The sequence below is a fragment of the Tachyglossus aculeatus genome, chromosome 2 (genome assembly GCF_015852505.1).
Source record: "Tachyglossus aculeatus isolate mTacAcu1 chromosome 2, mTacAcu1.pri, whole genome shotgun sequence".
Lineage (NCBI taxonomy): Eukaryota > Metazoa > Chordata > Mammalia > Monotremata > Tachyglossidae > Tachyglossus > Tachyglossus aculeatus.
The window spans coordinates 130,823,530-130,846,359 of record NC_052067.1 but is presented as its reverse complement, the minus strand read 5'-3'; the positions used below and the strand labels follow the sequence as shown (position 1 = coordinate 130,846,359).

The window sequence follows — 22,830 nt, the reverse complement described above, 5'->3', positions numbered from 1 at the left end:
AAATCCCGGCTCCGCCACTTGCCTGCTGTGTGACCTAGGGCAAGTCATTTCACTTCTCTGTGCCTTAGTTGTCTCATCTGTAAAACGGGCATTAAGACTAGGAGCCCCATGTGGGACAACCTGATCACCTTGTAACCTCCCTGGCGCTTAGAACAGTGCCTTGCACATAGTAAGCGCTTAATAAATGCTATCATTATTATTTCACTTCTCTGTGCCTCAGTTCCCTCATCTGTCAAATGGGGATGAAGACTGTGAGCCCCCCGGGGGACAACCCGATCACCCTGTAACCTCCCCAGCGCTTAGAACAGTGTTTTGCACGTAGTAAGCGCTTAATAAATGCCATTACTATTATAGGGGAGACAGAAAACACGTCTACTAACTGTTGTACCGTCCATGCTTAGTACAGTGCTCTGCACACAGTAAGCCCTCAATAAAGCCCTCTTCCAGACTGCGAGCCCACTGTTGGGTAGGGACCGTCTCTATATGTTGCCAACGTGTACTTCCCAAGCGCTTAGTACAGTGCTCTGCACACAGTAAGTGCTCAATAAATACGATTGATTGATTGATTGATTGATAAACCCCACTGATGGACTGACTGAACAATCAACATGGGTCCAGTTGCCTCCTCTAAAGCTTCGGAGTCTCTTTGGCCTGAGATCCCTTCGGGGCGGGATAAGTTGGGAGTCTTCCTCTGGTGCTCACCTTCCCATTGTACCTCCATCTCCCCCGTCTCATTCATTCATTCATTCAATCGTATTTATTGAGCGCTTACTGTGTGCAGAGCACTGCAGCCCTCTGGCCCACAACCTACCTCTGGCCTGGAATGCCCCCCCTTTTATCACACAGACGACTGCTCTGTGAGCCCACTGTTGGGTAGGGACTGTCTCTATATGTTGCCAATTTGTACTTCCCAAGCGCTTAGTACAGTGCTCTGCACATAGTAAGCGCTCAATAAATACGATTGATGATGATGATGATGATGCTCTCCCCACCTTCAAACCTCTTGAAGGCCCATCTCCTCCAGGAAGCCTTCCCTGACTGCTCCTTCCTTTCCTCTTCCCCCACTCCCTCTTGAGCTGCTCTTCCTTGCTCCTTCATTCATCCTTCCCTGTATATATGTATATATGTTTGTACGTATTTATTACAACTGAATGAATGAATGAATTACTCTATTATTTATTTATTTATTTAACTTGTACATATCTATTCTATTTATTTTATTTTGTTCATATGTTTGGTTTTGTTCTCTGTCTCCCCCTTTTAGACTGTGAGCCCGCTGTTGGGTAGGGACTGTCTCTAGATGTTGCCAACTTGTACCTCCCAAGCGCTTAGTACAGTGCTCTGCACACAGTGAGCACTCAATAAATACGATTGATTGATTGACTATGTACATATCCAGAATTTATTTTTATGCATTGGGTAGGGACCGTCTCTAGATGTTGCCAGCTAGTACCTCCCAAACGCTTAGTACAGTGCTCTGCACACAGTAAGCACTCAATAAATACGATTGATTGATTGACTATGTACATATCCAGAATTTATTTTTATGCATTGGGTAGGGACCGTCTCTAGATGTTGCCAGCTTGTACTTCCCAAGCGCTTAGTACAGCGCTCTGCACACAGTAAGCGCTCAATAAACACGACTGATTGATTGATTGATTCCATTCTCACAGCACATATCCGATCGCCTTTATTAAGCGCTTACTACGTGCAAAGCACTGTACTAAGCACATATGTAGAGAGAAGCAGCGTGGCTCCGTGGAAAGAGCCCGGGCTTGGGAGTCAGAGGTCATGGGTTCTAATCCCGGCTCTGCCACTTATCTGCTGTGTGACTTCGGGCAAGTCACTTCACTTCCCTGTGCCTCAGTTACCTCACCTGGAAATTGGGGATTAAAACTGTGAGCCCCATGTGGGACAACCTGATTACCCTGTATCTACCCCAGTGCTTAGAACAGTGCAAGCTTGGCACATAATAAGCGCTTAACAAATACCAACATCATTATTATTATTATTATTATATATCTGTCAGTTTATCATCATCAATCGTATTTATTGAGCGCTTACTGTGTGCAGAGCACTGTACTAAGAACTTGGGAAGTCCAAGCTGGCAACATATAGAGACAGTCCCTACCCAACAGTGGGCTCACAGTCTAAAAGGGGGAGACGGAGAACAAAACCAAACATACTAACAAAATAAAATAAATAGAATAGATATATACAAGTAAAATAAATAAATAAATAGAGTAACAAATATGTACAAACATATATACATATATACAGGTGCTGTGGGGAAGGGAAGGAGGTATGAATATTAATGTCTGTCTCCCCCTTAGACTGTGAGCTCATTGTGGGCAGAGGATGTGTCTGTTGTTGTACTTCCCAAGCACTTAGTACAGTGCTTGGCACATAATAAGCGCTTAACAAATACCAACATTATTATTATTATTATATATCTGTCAGTTAGTTTATGAATATTAATGTCTGTCTCCCAGCTTAGACTGTGAGCTCATTGTGGGCAGAGGATGTGTCTGTTGTTGTACTTCCCAAGCGCTTAGTACAGTGCTCTGCACACAGTAAGCGCTCAATAAATATGATTGATTGATTGATTGATTGATACTGTATTTTCCCAAGCGCTTCATACAGGGCTTTGCACGCAGTATGCGCTCAATAAATACGACTGAATGAATGAATCTGGAGAGAATCCCAGCTGGAGGCAGGCAAAGCTGACTCTCTTTGTTGAGAAGCGGCGTGGCTCAGTGGAAAGAGCCCGGGCTTGGGAGTCAGAGGTCATGGGTTCAAATCCTGGCTCCGCCGCTTGTCAGCTGGGTGACTTTGGGCAAGTCGCTTCACTTCTCTGGGCCTCAGTTCCCTCATCTGCAAAATGGGGATTACGATTGTGAGCCCCACATGGGACAATCTGATCACCCTGTATCCTCCCTAGCGCTTAGAACAGTGCTTTGCACATGGTAAGCACTTAACAAATACAAAAGTTATTATTATTATTATTATTACTCCCTGCAGCCGGGCCTCCCCTCTGGCAAGCTTCCCTTTGGCCACCTGCCACTGGCCCTGTGGTTTACCTAAGTTATTCATTTATTTATTTATTCAATCGATCAATCGTATTTATTGAGTGCTTACTGTGTGCAGAGCACTGTACTAAGCGCTTGGGAAGTACAAGTTGGCAACATATAGAGACGGTCCCTACCCAACAGTGGGCTCACAGTCTAAAAGTCTATTTATTCATTCATGTATATTACTGTCTGTCTCCCCTGCTAGACTGTGAACTCGTTGTGGGCAGGGAATGGGCCTGTCTGTTGTTGTATTGCACTCTCTCAAACACTTGGTAAAGTGCTCTGCACATGGTAAGCGCTTAATAAATACGACTGAATGAATGCTCTGTACTCAGTAAGTGCTCAGTAAGTACGACTGAATGAACAAATGAACTAGACACCCGATGAGAGCTCTGTCTTTAGACGGCACGAGAAAACATTTTGAACGAGGACGAGCTATAGACCAGGCTGCATTCTGAAAGAGAAAAAAATTTTCCTCCTGTTTCAGCCGTCTGGAAAAACAACCCTTTGCCAAAGCAAAGACTCTGCTACACGATGACGGAGCATTTTAAAATACAAAAACTCCAACGCACATGTCTAGTAATTATAAGTCGCAAGTTATTTAAAGAAAATATTGTTCTACTCAGTGAAGTAAATATTTTGTATGTGGGAAAGGGATATGGCAGTTCTCCTTTGGTGGTTTTCCCTCTTTCATTCATTCATCCATTCAATCGTATTTATGGAGCGCTTACTGTGTGCAGGGCACTGTACTAAGTGTGATTGTGAGCTCTCTATGGCAAGGGAATCAATCAATCAATCAATCAATCGTATTTATTGAGCGCTTACTGTGTGCAAAGCACTGTACTAAGCACTTGGGAAGTCCAAGTTGGCAACATATAGAGACAGTCCCTACCCAACAGTGGGCTCACAGTCTAAAAGGGGGAGACAGAGAACAAAACCAAACATACTAACACAGTAAAATAAATAGAATAGACATGTACAAGTAAAATAAATAAATAAATAAGCAGCAAAATAAATAAATGAATGAATGAATGAATGAATGAATGAATGAATGAATGAATGAATGAATGAATGAATAAAGGGAACCAGGTTTAACTCTGTTGTATGGTACACTCCCAAGCTTTAAGGACAGGGCTCTGCACACAGTTAAGCGCTCAGTAAGTACAACTGATTGATTGACTCTGGGATAAAGAGCGTAACTTCATCTCCACTCCCTTTCAAAAAGACTCATTTCTCACTTTCAGAGAACAGAGCTGGCCAAAAATGTTAGGCTCCTCTCCCAGTCACACCTCTAGTAGCCCTAGAAAACAAGGAAACAAAAATCCCAGCTTGGCCTTTGTCTGCTGTGTGATCTTGGACAGGTCACTTCCCTTCTCTATGCCTCAGTTACTTCACCTGTAAAATGGGGATTATGACTATGAACCCGCTGTGTGACCAACCTGATTAGCTTTTATCTACTCCAGGGCTTAGTACAGTGCCTGGCACAGATTAAGCGCTTTACAAAGACCATATAAACCATGAAAGCAGCATGGCTCAGTGGAAAGAGCCCGGGTTTGGAGTCAGAGGTCATGGGTTCGAATCCCAGCTCCACCAACGTGCCTGCTGCGTGACCTTGGGCAAGTCACTTAACGTCTCTGAGCCTTAGTTACCTCATCTGTAAAATGAGGATTAAGACTGTGAGCCCCCCGTGGGACAACCTGATCACCTTGTATCCCCCCAGCGCTTAAAACAGTGCTTTGCACATAGTAAGCGCTTAACAAATGCCATTATTATTATTATTATTATTATTATTACTATTATTATTATTATTATAAAACAAAATCAAGAGATTCCAGCCCCACTCTATGCCACCCAACCTGCCCCCTGGGGCCCAGAGTCACTTTCTCTTTCCTTTGTTTTGAAATAAAGACTAATAATAATAGTAATGATGGCATTTATTAAGCACTTACTACGTGCAAAGCACTGTTCTAAGCGCTGGGGAGGTTACAAGGTGATCAGGTTGTCCCACGGGGGGGCTCACAGTCTTCCTCCCCATTTTACAGATGAGTGAGCTGAGGCCCAGAGAAGTGAAGTGACTTGCCCAAAGTCCCACAGCTGACAATTGGCGGAGCCGGGATTTGAACCCAGGACCTCTGACTCCAAAGCCTGGGCTCTTTCCACTGAGCCACGCTGCTTCTCAACTACTCAACCAGGCCAGTACAGCAGCTGGGAGAGACGATTATTTCTCATCTGGATGCCTTCTATTTGCGCTGAATATCTCGGAAAACAAAAGGAATCCAGAAGGAAGCACCCACCTCAAATGCTTATATCTGGAAAAAAAGAGAGCGACCAAAGCTCACAATTTTTAAAATGCCCAATAAAACCATTTAGAAAGAAAAGCACATTCCAGAAATGCTATTTTGCTACCTGAATCACATCCTCATTTCCTCCGGGGGCTGGTTTGGATTTGAGTTCTTCCACCTCTTTCTCCAGTTCTAGAGAGACATTGGAAAAAACACACTATTTTGAACAAATCCTAATTCACCGAGAAAAATGGCAAGGGCATTCATTAGATTAGACGTACATAATGCAATCTCATTCATTCATTCATATTTATTGAGCGCTTACTGTGCGCAGAGCACTGTAGTAAGCGCTTGGGAAGTCCAAGTTGGCAACCTAGAGAGACGATCCCTACCTAACAGCGGGCTCGACGCAAAACTTCATTCTTTCAATGTCGTAAACTGAAGCTTTTTTTAAAAAAGGAAAGTACAAAAAAGTTACTTTTAAGTGTATTTAATCTCCATTCTTTTTCTAAAATCAATTTACTCCGTATCCATACCCGAACTCTGTAGTAGCACCTCTCTGAGCTAGGACTAGGTTTATTTTAGTTACGATAGCTTAGGTCCCAGAATTGTGGTTTGGAGCTGCCTAAAGGATGACGTTGTGTCTGTGAATTAATCAATCAAATCAATCAATCGTATTTATTGAGCGCTTAATGTGTGCAGAGCACTGTACTAAGCGCTTGGGAAGTCCAAGTTGGCAACATATAGAGACGGTCCCTACCCAACAGTGGGCTCACGGTCTAAGAAGGGGGAGACAGAGAACAAAAGGGGGTCGGTGAACCCCTTTAGCACTTTGATACTGTGAATAATAATAATAATAATAATAATAATAATGGTATTTGTTAAGCGCTTACTGTGTGCCAAGCACTGTTCTATGCGCTGACCCCATGGCCCACAGGTATATATCCTTATATTCTATTATTCCCCCATTTGCAATTGCAGCATGGCCTGACAGAAAGAGCACGGGCTCGGGAGTCGGAGGACCTGGGTTCAAATCCCAGCTCCGTCACTTACCTGCTGTGTGACCGTAAGCAAGTCACTTCGCTTCTCTGTGCCTCGGTTCCCTCACCGACAAAATGGGGACTCAGTACCTGTTCTCCCTCCTACTGAGACTGCGGGCTCCATGTAGAATCTACTATGAGAAGCAGCGTGGCTCTGGGGAGAGAGCCTGGGCTTTGGAGTCGGAGGTCATGGATTCGAATCCCAGCTCTGCCACACGTCTGCTGTGTGACCTTGGGCAAGTCACTTCCCTTCTCTGTGCCTCAGTTACCTCATCTGGAAAATGGGGATTACGACTGCGAGCCCCACGGGGGACAACCTGATCACCTTGTATCCCCCAGCGCTTAGAACAGTGCTTTGCACATACTAAGCGCTTAACAAATGCCATCATTATTATTATTATTATTGTTAATTTTCTGGCATCTATGCTACTGTTTAGTAGAGTGGTTGGCACATAGTCGGCACTTAACAAGCCTTGGGCAAGTCAGTTCACTTCTCTGTACCTCAGTTACCACATCTATAAAATGGGGATTAAGACCATAAACCCTATGTGGGACAGGGACCGTGTCCAACCTGATTAACTCATCTACCCCAGTGATTATGCCTGGCACATAATAAGCGCTTAACAACTACTATTAAAAATACCACATTTATTATTATTATTATTATTATTATTATATTATTATTATTACTACCAGTAATAATAACATCTGTCTTACCCTGTAGACCGTAAGCTCCTTTTGGGTAGGGATCACACCTACCGACTCTTCCGTATTGTACCTTCCCAAGCATTAAGTACAGAGCCTGGGCTTTGGACTTAGAGGTCATGGGTTCAAATCCCGGCTCCACCAACTGTCAGCTTTGTGACTTTGCACAAGTCACTTAATAATGATGGCATTTATTAAGCGCTTACTATGTGCAAAGCACTGTTCTAAGCACTGGGGAGATTACAAGGTAATCAGGTTGTCCCAAGGAGGGCTCACAGTTTTCATCCCCATTTTACAGATGAGGTAACTGAGGCCCAGAGGAGTGAAGTGACTTGCCCAAAGTCACAGCTGACAAGTGGCGGAGCCGGGATTTGAACCCGTGACCTCTGACTCCAAAGCCCGTGGTCTTTCCACTGAGCCACGCTGCTGCTTATTATGCCTGGCACATAATAAGTGCTTAACAACTACTATTAAAAATACGACATTTATTATTATTATTACTCCCAGTAATAATAAGAATAAGAATGGCATTTGTTAAGTAATAATTATGTCTGTCTTCCCCTGTAGACCGTAAGCTCCTTGTGGGCAGGGATCACACCTACCGACTCTTCCGTACTGTACCTCCCCAAGCATTCAGTACAGAGCCCGGGCTTTGGAGTTAGAGGTCGTGGGTTCAAATCCCGGCTCCGCCAACTGTCAGCTTTGTGACTTCGCGCAGGTCACTTAATAATGATGGCATTTATTAAGCGCTTACTATGTGCAAAGCACTGTTCTAAGCGCTGGGGAGATTACAAGGTGATCAGGTTGTCCCACGGAGGGCTCACAGTTTTCATCCCCATTTTGCAGATGAGGTAACTGAGGCCCAGAGAAGTGAAGTGACTTGCCCAAAGTCACACAGCTGACAAGTGGTGGAGCCGGGATTTGAACCCATGACCTCTGACTCCAAAGCCTGTGGTCTTTCCACTGAGCCACGCTGCTTCTTATTATGCCTGGCACATAATAAGTCCTTAACAACTACTATTAAAAATACGACATTTATTATTATTATTACTATCAGTAATAATAAGAATAAGAATAATAATGGCATTTGTTAAGTAATAATTATGTCTGTCTTCCCCTGTAGACCGTAAGCTCCTTGTGGGCAGGGATCACACCTACCGACTCTTCCGTACTGTACCTTCCCAAGCATTCACTACAGAGCCCGGGCTTTGGAGTTAGAGGTCATGGGTTCAAATCCCGGCTCTGCCAACTGTCAGCTGTGTGACTTTGGGCAAGTCACTTCATAATGATGGCATTTATTAAGCTCTTACTATGTGCAAAGGACTGTTCTAAGCGCTGGGGAGATTACAAAGGTGACCAGGCTGTCCCACGGAGGGCTCACAGTTTTCATCCCAATTTTACAGACGAGGTTAAGTGGCTTGCCCAAAGTCACACAGCTGACAAGTGGTGGAGCCGGGATTTGAACCCATGACCTCTGACTCCAAAGCCCGGGCTCCTTCCACTGAGCCACGCTGCTTCTCAAATAAAGACTTAACTTCTCCGTGCTTCAGTTCCCTCATCTATAAAATGGGGATGAAGACTGTGAGCCCCACGTGGGACAACCTGATCACCTTGCAACCTCCTCAGCGCTTAAAACAGTGCTTTGCACATAGTAAGCGCTTAACAAATACCATCATTATTATTAATATTATTATTATTATTACAGTGCTGTGTGCTCACCTCCTCCAGGAGGCCTTCCCAGAGTGAGCCCATTCCTTCCTCTCCCCCTCGTCCTCTCTCCATCCCCCGCATCTTACCTCCTTCCCTTCCCCACAGCACCTGTATATGTAGATATGTTTGCACATATTTATTACACTATTTATTTATTTATTTTAATTGTACCTATCTATTCTATTTATTTTATTTTGTGAGTATGTTTGGTTTTGTTCTCCGTCTCCCCCTTTTAGACTGTGAGCCCACTGTTGGGTAGGGACTGTCTCTGTGTGTTGCCAACTTGTACTTCCCAAGCACTTAGTACGGTGCTCTGCACACAGTAAGCGCTCAATAAATATGATTGATTGATTGATTGATTGTCCAATATGCATTCAATCAATACCACTGAGTCACTGAATGATTTAAATATAAACGGCCAATTTGGGTTTGGTGGAGAGAAGCACATCAACGGGGCGTCGGGCTGCTACATGCTACGGGAGGGAGGGGCGGACGGGCGGAGGATGCGGTGCTGAATGCGAGGGACAACGTCAACACTCAACATCAAAATCCTAACATTCATTCATTCATTCAATCGTATTTATTGAGCGCTTACTGTGTGCAGAGCACTGTACTAGGCGCTTGGGAGGTACAAGTTGGCAACATATAGAGATGGTCCCTACCCAACAGTGGGCTCACAGTCTAGAAGGGGGAGACAGAGAACAAAACAAAACATATTAACAAAATAATTAGAATAAATATGTACAAGTAAAATAAATAAATTTTATTTATTGATGCTTCAATAGCAGCAAAATGAATAGAATTATAGCTCTATACACATCATTGATAGAGTAATAAATAGGTACAAAAATACCCTGAGGAGGAGAGAAAGGGGGTAGGGTAGAGAGAGGGAGTGGGGGCAATGGGGAGGGGAGGAGGAACAGAGGAAAAGGGGGGGCTCAGTCAGGGAAGGCCTCCTGAAGGAGGTGAGCGCTATCATTCATTCATTCATTCATTCATTCAATCGTATTTATTGAGCGCTTACTGTATGCAGAGCACTGTACCAAGCGCTGGGGAAGTACAAGTACAAACCGGAGGAGTGGCATGGAAGCCCTTGCAGGTATTGAAAATAAAAATCGGGTCATGAGACTTGACCACAGGCAACCTGGCCAGGGATGAGGTAGCGAATCAAAAGGAAACATAAAATAATAATAATAATGATGGCATTTATTAAGCGCTTACTATGTGCAAAGCCCTGTTCTATGCCCTGGGGAGGTTACAAGGTGATCAGGTTGTCCCACGGGGGGGGGCTCACAGTTTTAATCCCCATTTTCCAGATGAGGGAACTGAGGCCCAGGGAAGTGAAGTGACTGGCCCAAGGCCACAAAGCTGACAGCTGGCGGAGCCAGGATTTGAACCCATGACCTCTGACTCCAAAGCCCGGGCTCCTTCCACTGAGCCACGCTGCTTCTCTGGCAGCGTGTCGAACAAATCCCTGTCGAACAAAGGCAGGGAGTAATAATGGCAGGTACTAATTATCCTCAAGGATTCATTAATTTAGGATGATTTTAGTTGGATAAATGATTTTTCTGGAATTGTCTTTGAATCCATATGGAAAAATCACACACAAACTTACACACATTATTTAAACCTGCTGAACGGCAGGACCCTAATGTATTCATTCAATCGTATTTATTGAGCGCTTACTGTGTGCAGAGCACCGTACTAAGCGCTTAGGAGGGCCACTTTCAATCGTATTTACTGAGCGCTTACTGTGTGCAAAGCGCTGTACTAAGCACTTGGGAGGGCACACTATACCAACAGACACATTTCTGTCTACAATGAGCTCACAGTCTAGAGTCTCAGTGCTAGAGAAGCAGCGTGGCTCAGTGGAAAGAGCCCGGGCTTTGGAGTCAGAGGTCATGGGTTCAAATCCCGGCTCCGCCAATTGCCAGCTGTGTGACTTTGGACAAATCATTTCACTTCTCTGGGCCTCAGTTCCCTCATTTGTAAAATGAGGATTAAGACTGTGTCCCCCCATGGGACAACCTGATCACCCTGTAACCTCCCCAGCGCTTAGAACAGTGCTTGCACATAGTAAGCGCTTAATAAATACTATCACTGATTAATTAATTACCGGATTACTCTGATTAAAATCTGGCATTCTTGCTGTGGGGCAGGGGGAGAGCCGCCCCCAAAACCCAGGAAACGATGATAAAATGTGAACAAAATTAATAATAATAATGGCATTTATTAAGCGCCTACTATGTGCAAAGCACTGTTCTAAGCGCTGGGGAGGTTACAAGGTGATCAGGTTGTGCCACGTGGGGCTCACCCTCTTTATCCCCATTTTACAGATGAGGTCACTGAGGCCCAGAGAAGTGAAGTGACTTGCCCAAAGTCACACAGCTGACAATTGGTGGAGCCAGGATTCGAGCCCATGACCTCTGACTCCAAAGCCCGGGCTCTTTCCGCTGAGCCACGCTGCTTCTCTAATTGTGGAAAAATTGTGGAAGAGACTGAGGGGAGAAGGGACTTAAAAAATATAAAAACCAAATGTTCTCCAACCACCAAAGAGTTTGGAAGAGATCAAAGAAAAATTTGTGAAGCTGCACGCAACCTACTGTCACCTAAGGTCGGTGAGCCCGCTGTTGGGTAGGGGCCGTCTCTATATGTTGCCAACTTGTACTTCCCAAGCGCTTAGTACAGTGCTCTGCACACAGTAAGCGCTCAATACGCTTGAATGAATAAGGTCACTTAGTACAGTGCTCTGCACACAGTAAGCGCTCAATAAATACGCTTGAATGAATGAATAAGGTCACTTAGTCCAGTGCTCTGCACACAGTGAGCGCTCAATAAGTACGACTGAATGAATAAATAAGGTCAGTACAAAGGAAGGCTGGCGGAAGACTGTCATCTCTTCCTCTCTGAAAGGACTTTGGGGAATGAGTCCTCAGTTTGTCTACTTTATGCTCTGGGAAATGTGAAGAATCTACAGTAAAGTTTTAGGATCAGTAAGCATTAATAATAATAATAATCATAATAATAATGGTGGCATTTGTTAAGCGCTTACTATGTGCAAAGCACTGTTCTAAGCGCTGGGGGATGCAAGGTGATCAGTTTGTCCCACATGGGGCTCACAGTCTTAATCCCCATTTTACAGATGAGGGAACTGAAGCACAGAGAAGTTAAGTGGCTTGCCCAAGGTCACACAGCTGACAAGTGGTGGAGCCGGGATTCAAACCCATGACCTCTGACTCCCAAGCTCCCGGCCCCCCTTCTAGACTGTGAGCTCGCTGTTGGGTAGGGACCATCTCTATATGTTGCCAACTTGTACTTCCCAAGTGCTTAGCACAGTGCTCTGCACACAGTAAGCGCTCAATAAATACGATTGAATGGATGAATGAATGCATATATGCTGTAACGTATTTATTATTCTATTTTATTTGTACATATTTACTCTATTTTATTTTGTTAATATGTTTTGTTTTGTTGTCTATCTCCCCCTTCTAGACTGTGAGCCCACTATTGGGTAGGGACCGTCTCTAGATGCTGCCAACTTGGACTTCCCAAGCGCTTAGCACAGTGCTCTGCACACAGTAAGCGCTCAATAAATACGATTGATTGATTGATTGATTCACCTGTCTATGTGTTTCGTTGTCTGTCTCCCCCTTCTAGACTGTGAGCCCGTTGTTGGGTAGGGACTGTCTCTCTATGATGCCGGCTTGGACTTCCCAAGCGCTTAGCACAGTGCTCTGCACACAGTAAGCGCTCAATAAATACGATTGAATGAATGAATGAATAAATATCTATTCTATTTATTTTATTTTGTTAGTATGTTTGGTTTTGTTCTCTGTCTCCCCCCTTTTAGACTGTGAGCCCACTGTTGGGTAGGGACTGTCTCTATATGTTGCCAATTTGTACTTCCCAAGCACTTAGTACAGTGCTCTGCACACAGTAAGCGCTCAATAAATACGATTGATGATGATGATAAATACGATTGAATGAATGAATGAATGCAGCCCGCGCTCTTTCCACTGAGCCACGCTGCATTGATGCAGACAAGGAGAAAACGCGCCTCACTGAGCGACTGGAGTTTTTTCAATGAAACAATAAGCAAATAAAGGAGTCAGTTGATACAGTGCAAAGACCATAAAGAACCCAGATATTTCGACTTTTTTTTAAAGGACCTTTGACCACTGCTATTCCAAAGACGTTTAAAACAGCATTACGGTGGGATGAGCAGCAGTGTTCTGGGGACACCCGGGGAAGAGGAAACTAAAAAAGGGTAAAACTAAGGAAATGCGGGTTGAAGGGACCCGCTTACCAGCCAGAGATGTTTCAACAATGGTGCGTCCAATACGCTGTGCTATTCCAATGGTGCTGAGTGCAGAGCACTGTACTAAGCGCTTGGGAACTCCAAGTTGGCAACATATAATAATAATAATAATAATAATGATGTCATTTGTTAAGCGCTTACTATGTGCAAAGCACTGTTCTAAGCGCTGAGGAGGATACAATGTGATCAAGTTGTCCCACGGGGGGCTCACAGTCTTCATCCACATTTTTACAGATGAGGGAACTGAGGCTCAGAGAAGTGAAGTGACTTGCCCAAGGTCACACAGCAGACTTGTGGTGGAGCCGGGATTTGAACCCACGACCTCTGACTCCAAAGCCCGGGCTCTTTCCACTGAGCCACAATGCTTAGAGACGGTCCCTACCCAACAGTGGGCTCACAGTCTAGAAGGCCTGTTATTATTATTTTTTTCCCCCAAAATGACCGGCCCAGCATCTGGCAGCAGCTACAAGCACCCAGATGCTGGGGATGATCAAGAAGGATTTCTTTTTATGATGTCTGCTAAGCGCCTACTATGTGGCAGGCGCTGTACTGAGCACTGGTGGTGATTAACGGTGGTTTTATTTCACCGCGCGGCTCAGTGGAAAGAGCCCGGGCTTTGGAGTCAGAGGGCGCGGGTTCGAATCCCGGCTCCGCCATGTGTCTGCTGTGTGACCTTGGGCAGGTCACGTCACTTCTCTGAGCCTCAGTTGCCTCACCTGTTAAATGGGGGACTGAGACTGTGAGTCCCCCGGGGGACAACTTCATCATCATCATCAATCGTATTTATTGAGCGCTTACTATGTGCAGAGCACTGTACTAAGCGCTTGGGAAGTACAAATTGGCAACATATAGAGACAGTCCCTACCCAACAGTGGGCTCACAGTCTAAAAGGGGGAGACAGAGAACAAAACCAAACATACTAACAAAATAAAATAAATAGAATAGACATGTACAAATAAAATGAATAAATAAATAGAGTAAAAAATATGTACAAACATGTATACATATATACAGGTGCTGTGGGGACAACTTGATCACCTTGTATCCCCCCCAGCGCTTAGAACAGTGCTTTGTACATAGTAAGCGCTTAACGAATGCCATCATTATTATTATTTACCTGTATATATGTATATATGTTTGTACATATTTATTACTCTATTTATTTTACTTGTACATATCTATTCTATTTATTTTATTTTCTTTGTATGCTTGGTTTTGTTCTCTGTTTCCCCCTTTTAGACTGTGAGCCCACTGTTGGGTAGGGACCGTCTCTATATGTTGCCAACTTGTACTTCCCAAGTGCTTAGTACAGTGCTCTGCACACGGTAAGCGCTCAATAGATATTATTATTATCAGTTTGCTTGACGGGAAAATGGGCGGTGAAACCCCTAAATTAGCAGCTGACCCTAAATTTTTCTGGTGAGTTTAATACCGGGTATCTGGAGGTTAAATGAAGGAAGACCTCGGAGAACTGGGTGATTAAGCAAAAGTTTCAACACGAGCCAGTTTAAGATACTGCATTTAGACTGGGAGCCCACTGCTGGGTAGGGACTGTCTCTATATGTTGCCAACTTGGACTTCCCAAGCGCTTAGTACAGTGCTCAGCACACAGTAAGTGCTCAATAAATACGATTGATTGCTCAATGAAGAGAAAAATAACTCAACCTATGATTACAGGGATGATGGGTTCAGAGCCATCATTCAGGAAAATGATCTTGGGGTGACTGTAAATAGGGGAAACAGCACAGGCTTGAGAGTCAGAGGATGTAGGTTCTAATCCCGCCTCCGCCACTTAATAATAATAATAACAACAATAATAATAATAACAGCATTTATTAAGTGCTTACTATGTGCAAAGCACTGTTCTAAGCGCTGGGGATGTTACAAGGTTGTCCCACGGGTGGCTCACAGTCTTAATCCCCATTTTACAGATGAGGGAACTGAGGTCCAGAGAAGTGGCTTACCCAAAGTCCCACAGCTGACAATTGGCAGAGCCGGGATTTGAACCCATGACCTCTGACTCCAAAGCCCGGGCTCTTTCCTACTGAGCCACGCTGCTTCACCTATTGCTATGTGACCCTGGGCAAGTCGCTTAACCTCTCTGAGCCTCAGTTCCCTCATCTGTAAAATGGGGATTAAGCCTGTGAGCCCCACGTGGGACGCCCTGATTACCTTGTATCCTCCCCAGCGCTTAGGACAGTGCTTAGCACATAATAAGCACTTAATAAATACCATCATTATTCATTCATTCATTCAATTGTATTTACTGAGCGCTTACTGTGTGCGGAGCACTGTACTAAGCGCTTGGGAAGTCCAAGTTGGCAACATATAGAGACGGTCCCTACCCAACAGTGGGCTCACAGTCTAGAAGGACTATTATTTTTTTCCCCCAAATGACCGGCCCAGCATTTGGCAGCAGCTACGTCTGTTACGCGCTTACTATGTGGCAGGCGCTGTACTGAGCGCTGGGGAACACTACAAGCTAAGCAAGGTTGGACACAGTTCCAGTCCCACATGGGGCTCCCAGTCTTACTCTCCATTTCATCATCATCATCATCATCAATTGTATTTATTGAGCGCTTACTATGTGCAGAGCACTGTACTAAGTGCTTGGGAAGTACAAATTGGCAACATATAGAGACAGGCCCTACCCAACAGTGGGCTCACAGTCTAAAAGGGGGAGACAGAGAACAAAACCAAACATACTAACAAAATAAAATAAATAGGATAGATATGTACAAGTAAAATAAATCAATAAATAGAGTAATAAATATGTACAACCATATATACAGGTGCTGTGGGGAAGGGAAGGAGGTAAGACGGGGGGGATGGAGAGGGGGAAGAGGGGGAGAGGAAGTAAGGGGCTCAGTCTGGGAAGGAGGTATGTGAGGTAGGGAGAAATTAAGTGACTTGCCCAAGGTCATACGGCAGACAAATGGCAGAGTGGGCTCTTTCCACTACGGCACGCTGCTTCTCTGTCTGTTTCGAAAACAAAACACAAAACGTGGCTATGTGCTACATCAGAAGCCTGAGGCAGCCTGGCCAAGTGGATAGAGTATGGGCCAGGGAAGCAGAAGGTCATGGGTTCTAATCCCTGGCCCGTCGCTTGTCTGCTGGGTGACCTTGGGCAAGTCACTTCACTTCTCTGGGCCTCAGTTCCCTCCTCTGTAAAATGAGGTTTAAGGCTGTGAGCCCCCCGTGGGACAACCTGATGACCTTGTATCCCCCCAGAGCTTAGAACAGTGCTTAGCACAGAGTAAGCCCTTAAATACTACCATTATTATTATTATTATTATTATCTGGCTCTCAATGATCTCACCTGTAATTCTATTTATTTTTTTTTGTTAATATGTTTGGTTTTGTTCTCTGTCTCCCCCTTCTAGACTGTGAGCCCACTGTTGGGTACGGACCGTCTCTCTATGTTGCCAACTTGTACTTCCCAAGCGCTTAGTACGGTGCTCTGCACACAGTAAGCGCTCAATAAATACGATTGATTGACTGAATGTAAAATGGGGATTAAGACTCTGAGCCCTACGTGGGACAGGGACTGTATCCAACCCCATTTGCTTGTATCCACCCCAATCCTTAGTTCAGTACCTGGCACATAGTAAGCACTTAACAAATACCATAATTATTATCACACCTAAAATATTGTGCTCAGTTCTGGTCCCAGAATCTTAGGAAGGATGTATTTACGTACGTATTTATTACTCTATTTATTTATTTTACTTGTACATATCTATTCTATTTATTTTATTTGGTTAATCTGTTTGGTTATGTTCTCTGTCTCCCCCTTCTAGACTGTGAGCCCACTGTTGGGTAGGGACCGTCTCTAGATGTTGCCAACTTGGACTTCCCAAGCGCTTTGTACAGTGCTCTGCACACAGTAAGCGCTCAATACGATTGATTGATTGATTGAAGGATGTTAACAGCTAAAAACTATTACCAAGAAGGGATCGCGATGGGAAATGATCAGGGTAGTGGAGTTGGTTCCCTATGAGGACAAATCAAAACAGTGGTCTGGAAACACGATGCTAAAGAGATACCTAGACTGGGAGCCCACTGTTGGGTAGGGACCGTCTCTATATGTTCCAACTTGTACTTCCCAAGCGCTTAGTACAGTGCTCTGCACACAGTAAGCGCTCAATCCATGCGATTGAATGAATGAATGAAATACCACTGGAATGGACAACATCATGCCATGATTTTGATGAACACAGAATTATTACCACCAAACCCCACAACTGCGAGATAAAGGGGGCACCTAACTGAACTTTCCAGCTCCTACCAAGACTGGGTATCTCTGGCAGCCGGTAAAAGCGTATTCATTCATTCGATCGCATTTATTGATCACTTACTGCGGGCAAAGCACTGTACTAAGAGCTTGGGAGCGTACAATACAACATCAAAAGACAGACACGTTCCCTGCCAACAATGGGACCTCCCTTGCACAGACAGTTGTGTAACTAGAAAATAAGTAGATTTTTTTGAAGGAGGCGGAGCCCACGATGGATAATTAAGAGAGAAAAGTTGGGGATGTTAGAAGGTTCATCCCAGATTTTAAGGATAGAGGGCAAGGAAGCAGAGTGGCCTAGTGGATAATAATGATGGCATTTTATTAAGCGCTTACTATGTGCAAAGCCTGTTCTAAGCGCTGGGGAGGTTACAAGGTGATCATGTCGTCCCACGGGGGGCTCACAGTCTTCATCCCCATTTACAGATGAGGTAACTGAGGCCCAGAGAAGTGAAGTGACTTGCCCAAAGTCACACAGCTGACAATTGGCAGAGCCGGGATTTGAACCCGTGACCTCTGACTCCAAAGCCTGTGCTCTTTGCCACTGAGCCACGCTGCCCTTCTAGACTGCGAGCCCACTGTTGGGCAGGGACTGCCTCTATATGTCGCCAACTTGTACTTCCCAAGCGCTTAGTCCAGTGCTCTGCACACAGTAAGCGCTCAATAAATACGATGGATTGATTGGGTTCTAGAAGTCCCAGCTCCACCACTTGTCTGTGTGACCTTAGGCGAGTCACTTGACTTCTCTGTGCCTCGGCTTCCTCAACTGTAAAATGGGGATGTTTACACTTCACCTGTTCTCCACGTAGAACGGGGACTGTTTCCGACCCGACTCCGCTGAATCTACCCCAGCGCATGGAAAAACACCTGACACATAACAAGCGCTTAGCAAATACTAATAAAATAAAAAGACGGCAATAACCGCCCAGTTCCTCTAAGCCTCCTGTTGTCACCGAACGGGGCAGAAGACCGGGCTGGCCGGATTACTGGCCCTCCCTAAGAGGGCATCTCCTTTGTTCCCGGATGAAATATCCTTCTCGGAAAAAACTTGATTCAAACAGCCAAGACGACTCCCGCGGCCTTCTCCTGCTACGTGCTTCGGCTTCCCGCTCTCCGGGGAAGGGGGCCAAATCCACATCGCTAAGCCGTGGGCCCTCTCACCTCCTCTGCGGTTTCTCCCGGGATGGCCGCCGGCACGTCAAGCGCAACACGGTCTAAAGCCGAACTCCTCATCTTCCCCCCCGGATCGACTCTTCCGGCTAACTTTCCCATTTCAGGCAATGACGTCACTAACCTCCCTGTCGCAAGAGCCTGGGTATTTATCCTTGACTCTCGTATCTGGCTCACTGCTAAATTTTCCTGGTTTTTCTTTCACATTTCCCCCAGATGAGTTCCTTCTTCATCATCCTGGTCCAAATGCTTAAGATATCTGCTTCTTCACTAGTGAGTCTACTCTCCCTTCCATCTCACACCCTGCTACCTGAATTATCTCTCTCAAACATTGTCCTCAGATGGCTCTCCGCCTCTTTCCACCTCTAGCAAAAACGTCCTGCCATTAACTTCATTGGCCCACCGCTGGTACTTCCCATTTTACATTTTCTCTCTCAGCTCGCATTATTCACTCCTTCCAAACTCCCCTTTTAACTGCACATAATACTAATAACCTCCTCCCCATCCCACATCCTACCTCCGTCCCCTCCCCACAGCACTTGTATATATTTGTACAGATTTATTACTCTATTTTACTTGTACACATGTACTATTCTATTTGTTTTGTTAATGATGTGCATATAGCTATAATTCTATTTATTCTGACGATTTTGACACCTGTCCACGTGTTTTGTTGTCTGTCTCCCCCTTCTAGACTGTGAGCCCGCTGTCGGGTAGGGACCGTCTCTAGATGTTGCCCACTTGGACTTTCCAAGCGCTTAGTACAGTGCCCTGCGCACAGTAAGTGTTCAATAAATACAATTGAATGAATGAATATTTGTTAAGCACTTACTATGTGCCAAGCACTGTTCTGAGCACTGGGGTAGATACAAGGAAATCAGGTTGTCCCACATGGGGCTCACAGTCTTATTCCCCATTTTACAGATGAGGTAACTGAGGCTCGGAGACGTGACTTGCCCAAGTTCGCTGCTTCCGCTGAACTTTCCCCAAGCTTTTTGAATGACGCTTCACACTCGGTGGGTTCCGACTAAATGCCACTGCGATGCTTTGTTCGGAGCCTCCATTTCTCTCTCCTCACGCCGTCCTCATTCTGACGCCGACAGAAGCCACATTCTCCAGAACGGCTCTAGTCATCATCAATCGTATTTATTGAGCGCTTACTGTGTGCAGAGCACTGTACTAAGCGCTTGGGAAGTACAAGTTGGCTAGTCCTCATCAAGAGTAAAATTACATCTTGAACGGGGGCTCACGGTCTTCACCCCCATTTTGCAGATGAGGTAACTGAGGCACAGAGAAGTGAAGGGACTGGCCCAGGGTCACTCAGCTGACAACTGGCGGAGCCGGGATTTGAACCCATGACCTCGGACTCCAAAGCCCGGGCTCTTTCCACTGAGCCACGCTGCTTCTCCAAGGAGCTTCTTCTCCAAGAAGAAGAAGCCGCTTCTCCAAGGAGCCACGCATCTCCCGACTCTGTTATATTGGACTCTCCCAAGGGCTTAGTACAGGGCTGTGCACTCAATAAATACCCCTAAGGAACTGAGGCACAGAGAATAATAATCATAAATAATAATAATGGTATTTGTTAAGCGCTTACTCTGTGCAAAGCACTGTTCTAAGCGCTGGGGAGGTTCAAGGCGATCAGGTTCTATTCTATTTATTTTATTTTAATACGTTTTGTTGTCTGTCTCCTCCTTCTAGACTGTGAGCCCACTGTTGGGTAGGGACCGTCTCCATAGGTTGCCAACTTGGACTTCCCAAGCGCTTAGTACAGTGCTCTGCACACAGTAAGCGCTCAATAAATACGACTGAATGAATGAATCTTGAACAAACCGGGTTTTCTCGTCTCTCTCTTCTCAATCATGAGAAGGGAACTACGGCTTGGAGCTGGGAGAGAATCGCAACATCAAACGCTACGAGTGGGGGGAATCTTAAATGGGACCAGGTTTCATCATCATCATCATCAATCATCATCATCATCATCATGAATCGTATTTATTGAGCGCTTACTATGTGCAGAGCACTGTACTAAGCGCTTGGGAAGTACAAATTGGCAACATATAGAGACAGGCCCTACCCAACAGTGGGCTCACAGTCTAAAAGGGGGAGATGGAGAACAAAACCAAACATACCAACAAAATAAAATAAATAGAATAGATATGTACAAGTAAAATAGAGTAATAAATCTGTACAAACATATATACATATATACAGGTGCTGTGGGGAAGGGCAGGAGGTAAGATGGGGGGGATGGAGAGGGGGACGAGGGGGAGAGGAAGGAAGGGGCTCAGTTTCACAAGACTGGCTGGCTGGAACACACCACGTATTAACCGGAGGTCTAAATTAGAGGCTGCCGTGTTAATACTAGCTACTTCCCATTGTTAATCAGAAATAATCTTGAACAGTAGACACAAATCGATACCTGCGCATCTTGACTTCACCTTCTGTATAAGCATCATCTGTTTCCTGGCGAATTTGATGAGATCTTCCTTTGGCAGCGTGTCCAACTATAAAATGAAAGATAAATTATAAAGCTTATCTTGGCATAGGAACGGTATTTCTACTCTTAAAACAGTCATTTTAACCTCTCTGTGCCACAATTTCCAAATCTACCAAATGGGGCAAAGCACTGCTCTCCCTAATAGGATTGTGAGCTCTGTCTGATCTGATGATGCACATATCCCAGAGCTTGGCAGTGCACTGAACAATTTAAGTGTTCAATAAGTAAGATACTTTAGTATTTGGCTGAATAAAGTACTTATGATTACTGTGACCATCTCACTTTCTTACTGCAACTATTTTGAAACTTGTCCACTACGTTACATCATTCATTCAATCATTCAATCGTATTTATTGGGCGCTTGCTGTGTGCAGAGCACTATACTAAGCTCTTGGGAAGTACAAGTTGGCAACATATAGAGATGGTCCCAACCCAACAGTGGGCTCACAGTCTAGAAGGGGGAGATGGACAACAAAACAATTAATCAATCGCATTTATTGAGCGCTTACTGTGTGCAGAGCACTGTACTAAGCGCTTGGGAAGTACAAGTTGGCAGCATAGAGAGATGGTCCCAACCCAACAGTGGGCTCACAGTCTAGAAGGGGGATCTCACATCAAGTGAGATGCGGATGCAAAAAGTAAATTAATTGGAGGGGGATAATGTTTAATTCCATTATGATGAGTCCGGAGCATCCACCTCTGATTAAACATTTTTTAATGGCATTTATTAAGCGCTTACTATGTGCAAAGCACTGTTCTAAGCGCTTATTACTGGTAATGAAGTGATCAATCAATCAATCGTATTTATTGAGCGCTTACTGTGTGCAGAGCACACAGTACAAGTTGGCAACATCTAGAGACAGTCCCTACCCAACAGTGGGCTCACAGTCTAAAAGGGGGAGACGGAGAACAAAACCAAACATACTAACAAAATAAAATAAATAGAATAGATATGTACAAGTAAAATAAATAAATAGAGTAATAAATCTGTACAAACATATATACATATATACCGGTCACCTCTTTTAGACTGTGAGCCCACTGCTGGGTAGGGACTGTCTCTATATGTTGCCAACTTGTACTTCCCAAGCGCTTAGTACAGTGCTCTGCACACAGTAAGCGCTCAATAAATACAATTGATTGATTACGATTGATTGATTGCTGTGGGGAAGGGAAGGAGGTAAGATGGGGGGGATGGAGAGGGGGACGAGCGGGAGATACGCTTTCTATGCGAGGAAAGAAACTAAATCGCCTGTACAAGAAAAGAGGGTTGCTTTGGAGGCAGAAATAACTATGTTAACGTTGGCTTTTGCAAACAATGTCATATTTGAAGAGCAGAGCAGGTTCTTAAACCCAAAAGGAAAAGAGACAGTGAAACTGAATGACGACACCTTTGTACATAAGGAAATAAAGAGGGAATTGTTATCAATGAATGCCCTATGCTTTTTGTTCTTCCAAGAATTGAACAATCTGTTTCTTAAGGAAGACTAATCTAAATCGCCTGTACAAGAAAAGAGGATTGCTTTGGAGGCAGAAATAACTATGTTAACGTTGGCTTTTGCACACAATGTCATATTTGGAGGCAGAAATAACTATATTAACATTGGCTTTTGCATACAATGTCATATTTGGAGAGCAGCAGGTTCTTCAACCCAAAAGGAAAAGAGTCAGTGAAACTGAATGACGACACCTTTGTACATAAGGGAATAAAGAGCGAATTGTTATCAATGAATGCCCTATGCT

The 22,830-nt window shown here is 44.6% G+C and overlaps 1 protein-coding gene across 2 annotated transcripts in view; it reads right to left on the bottom strand.

Annotated features, from left to right (window-relative positions):
• Positions 1–22,830, bottom strand: part of GCC2 (GRIP and coiled-coil domain containing 2) — a 155,542-nt gene that overhangs the window by 125,135 nt on the left and 7,577 nt on the right. For both annotated transcript variants that reach the window (XM_038759937.1, XM_038759938.1), the window contains exons 3-4: positions 21,010–21,094; positions 5,478–5,545 (exon numbers count right to left, since the gene is read on the bottom strand). In XM_038759937.1, the coding sequence (XP_038615865.1) occupies positions 5,478–5,545; positions 21,010–21,094 (153 nt within the window). The remainder of the gene's footprint in view (positions 1–5,477; positions 5,546–21,009; positions 21,095–22,830) is intronic.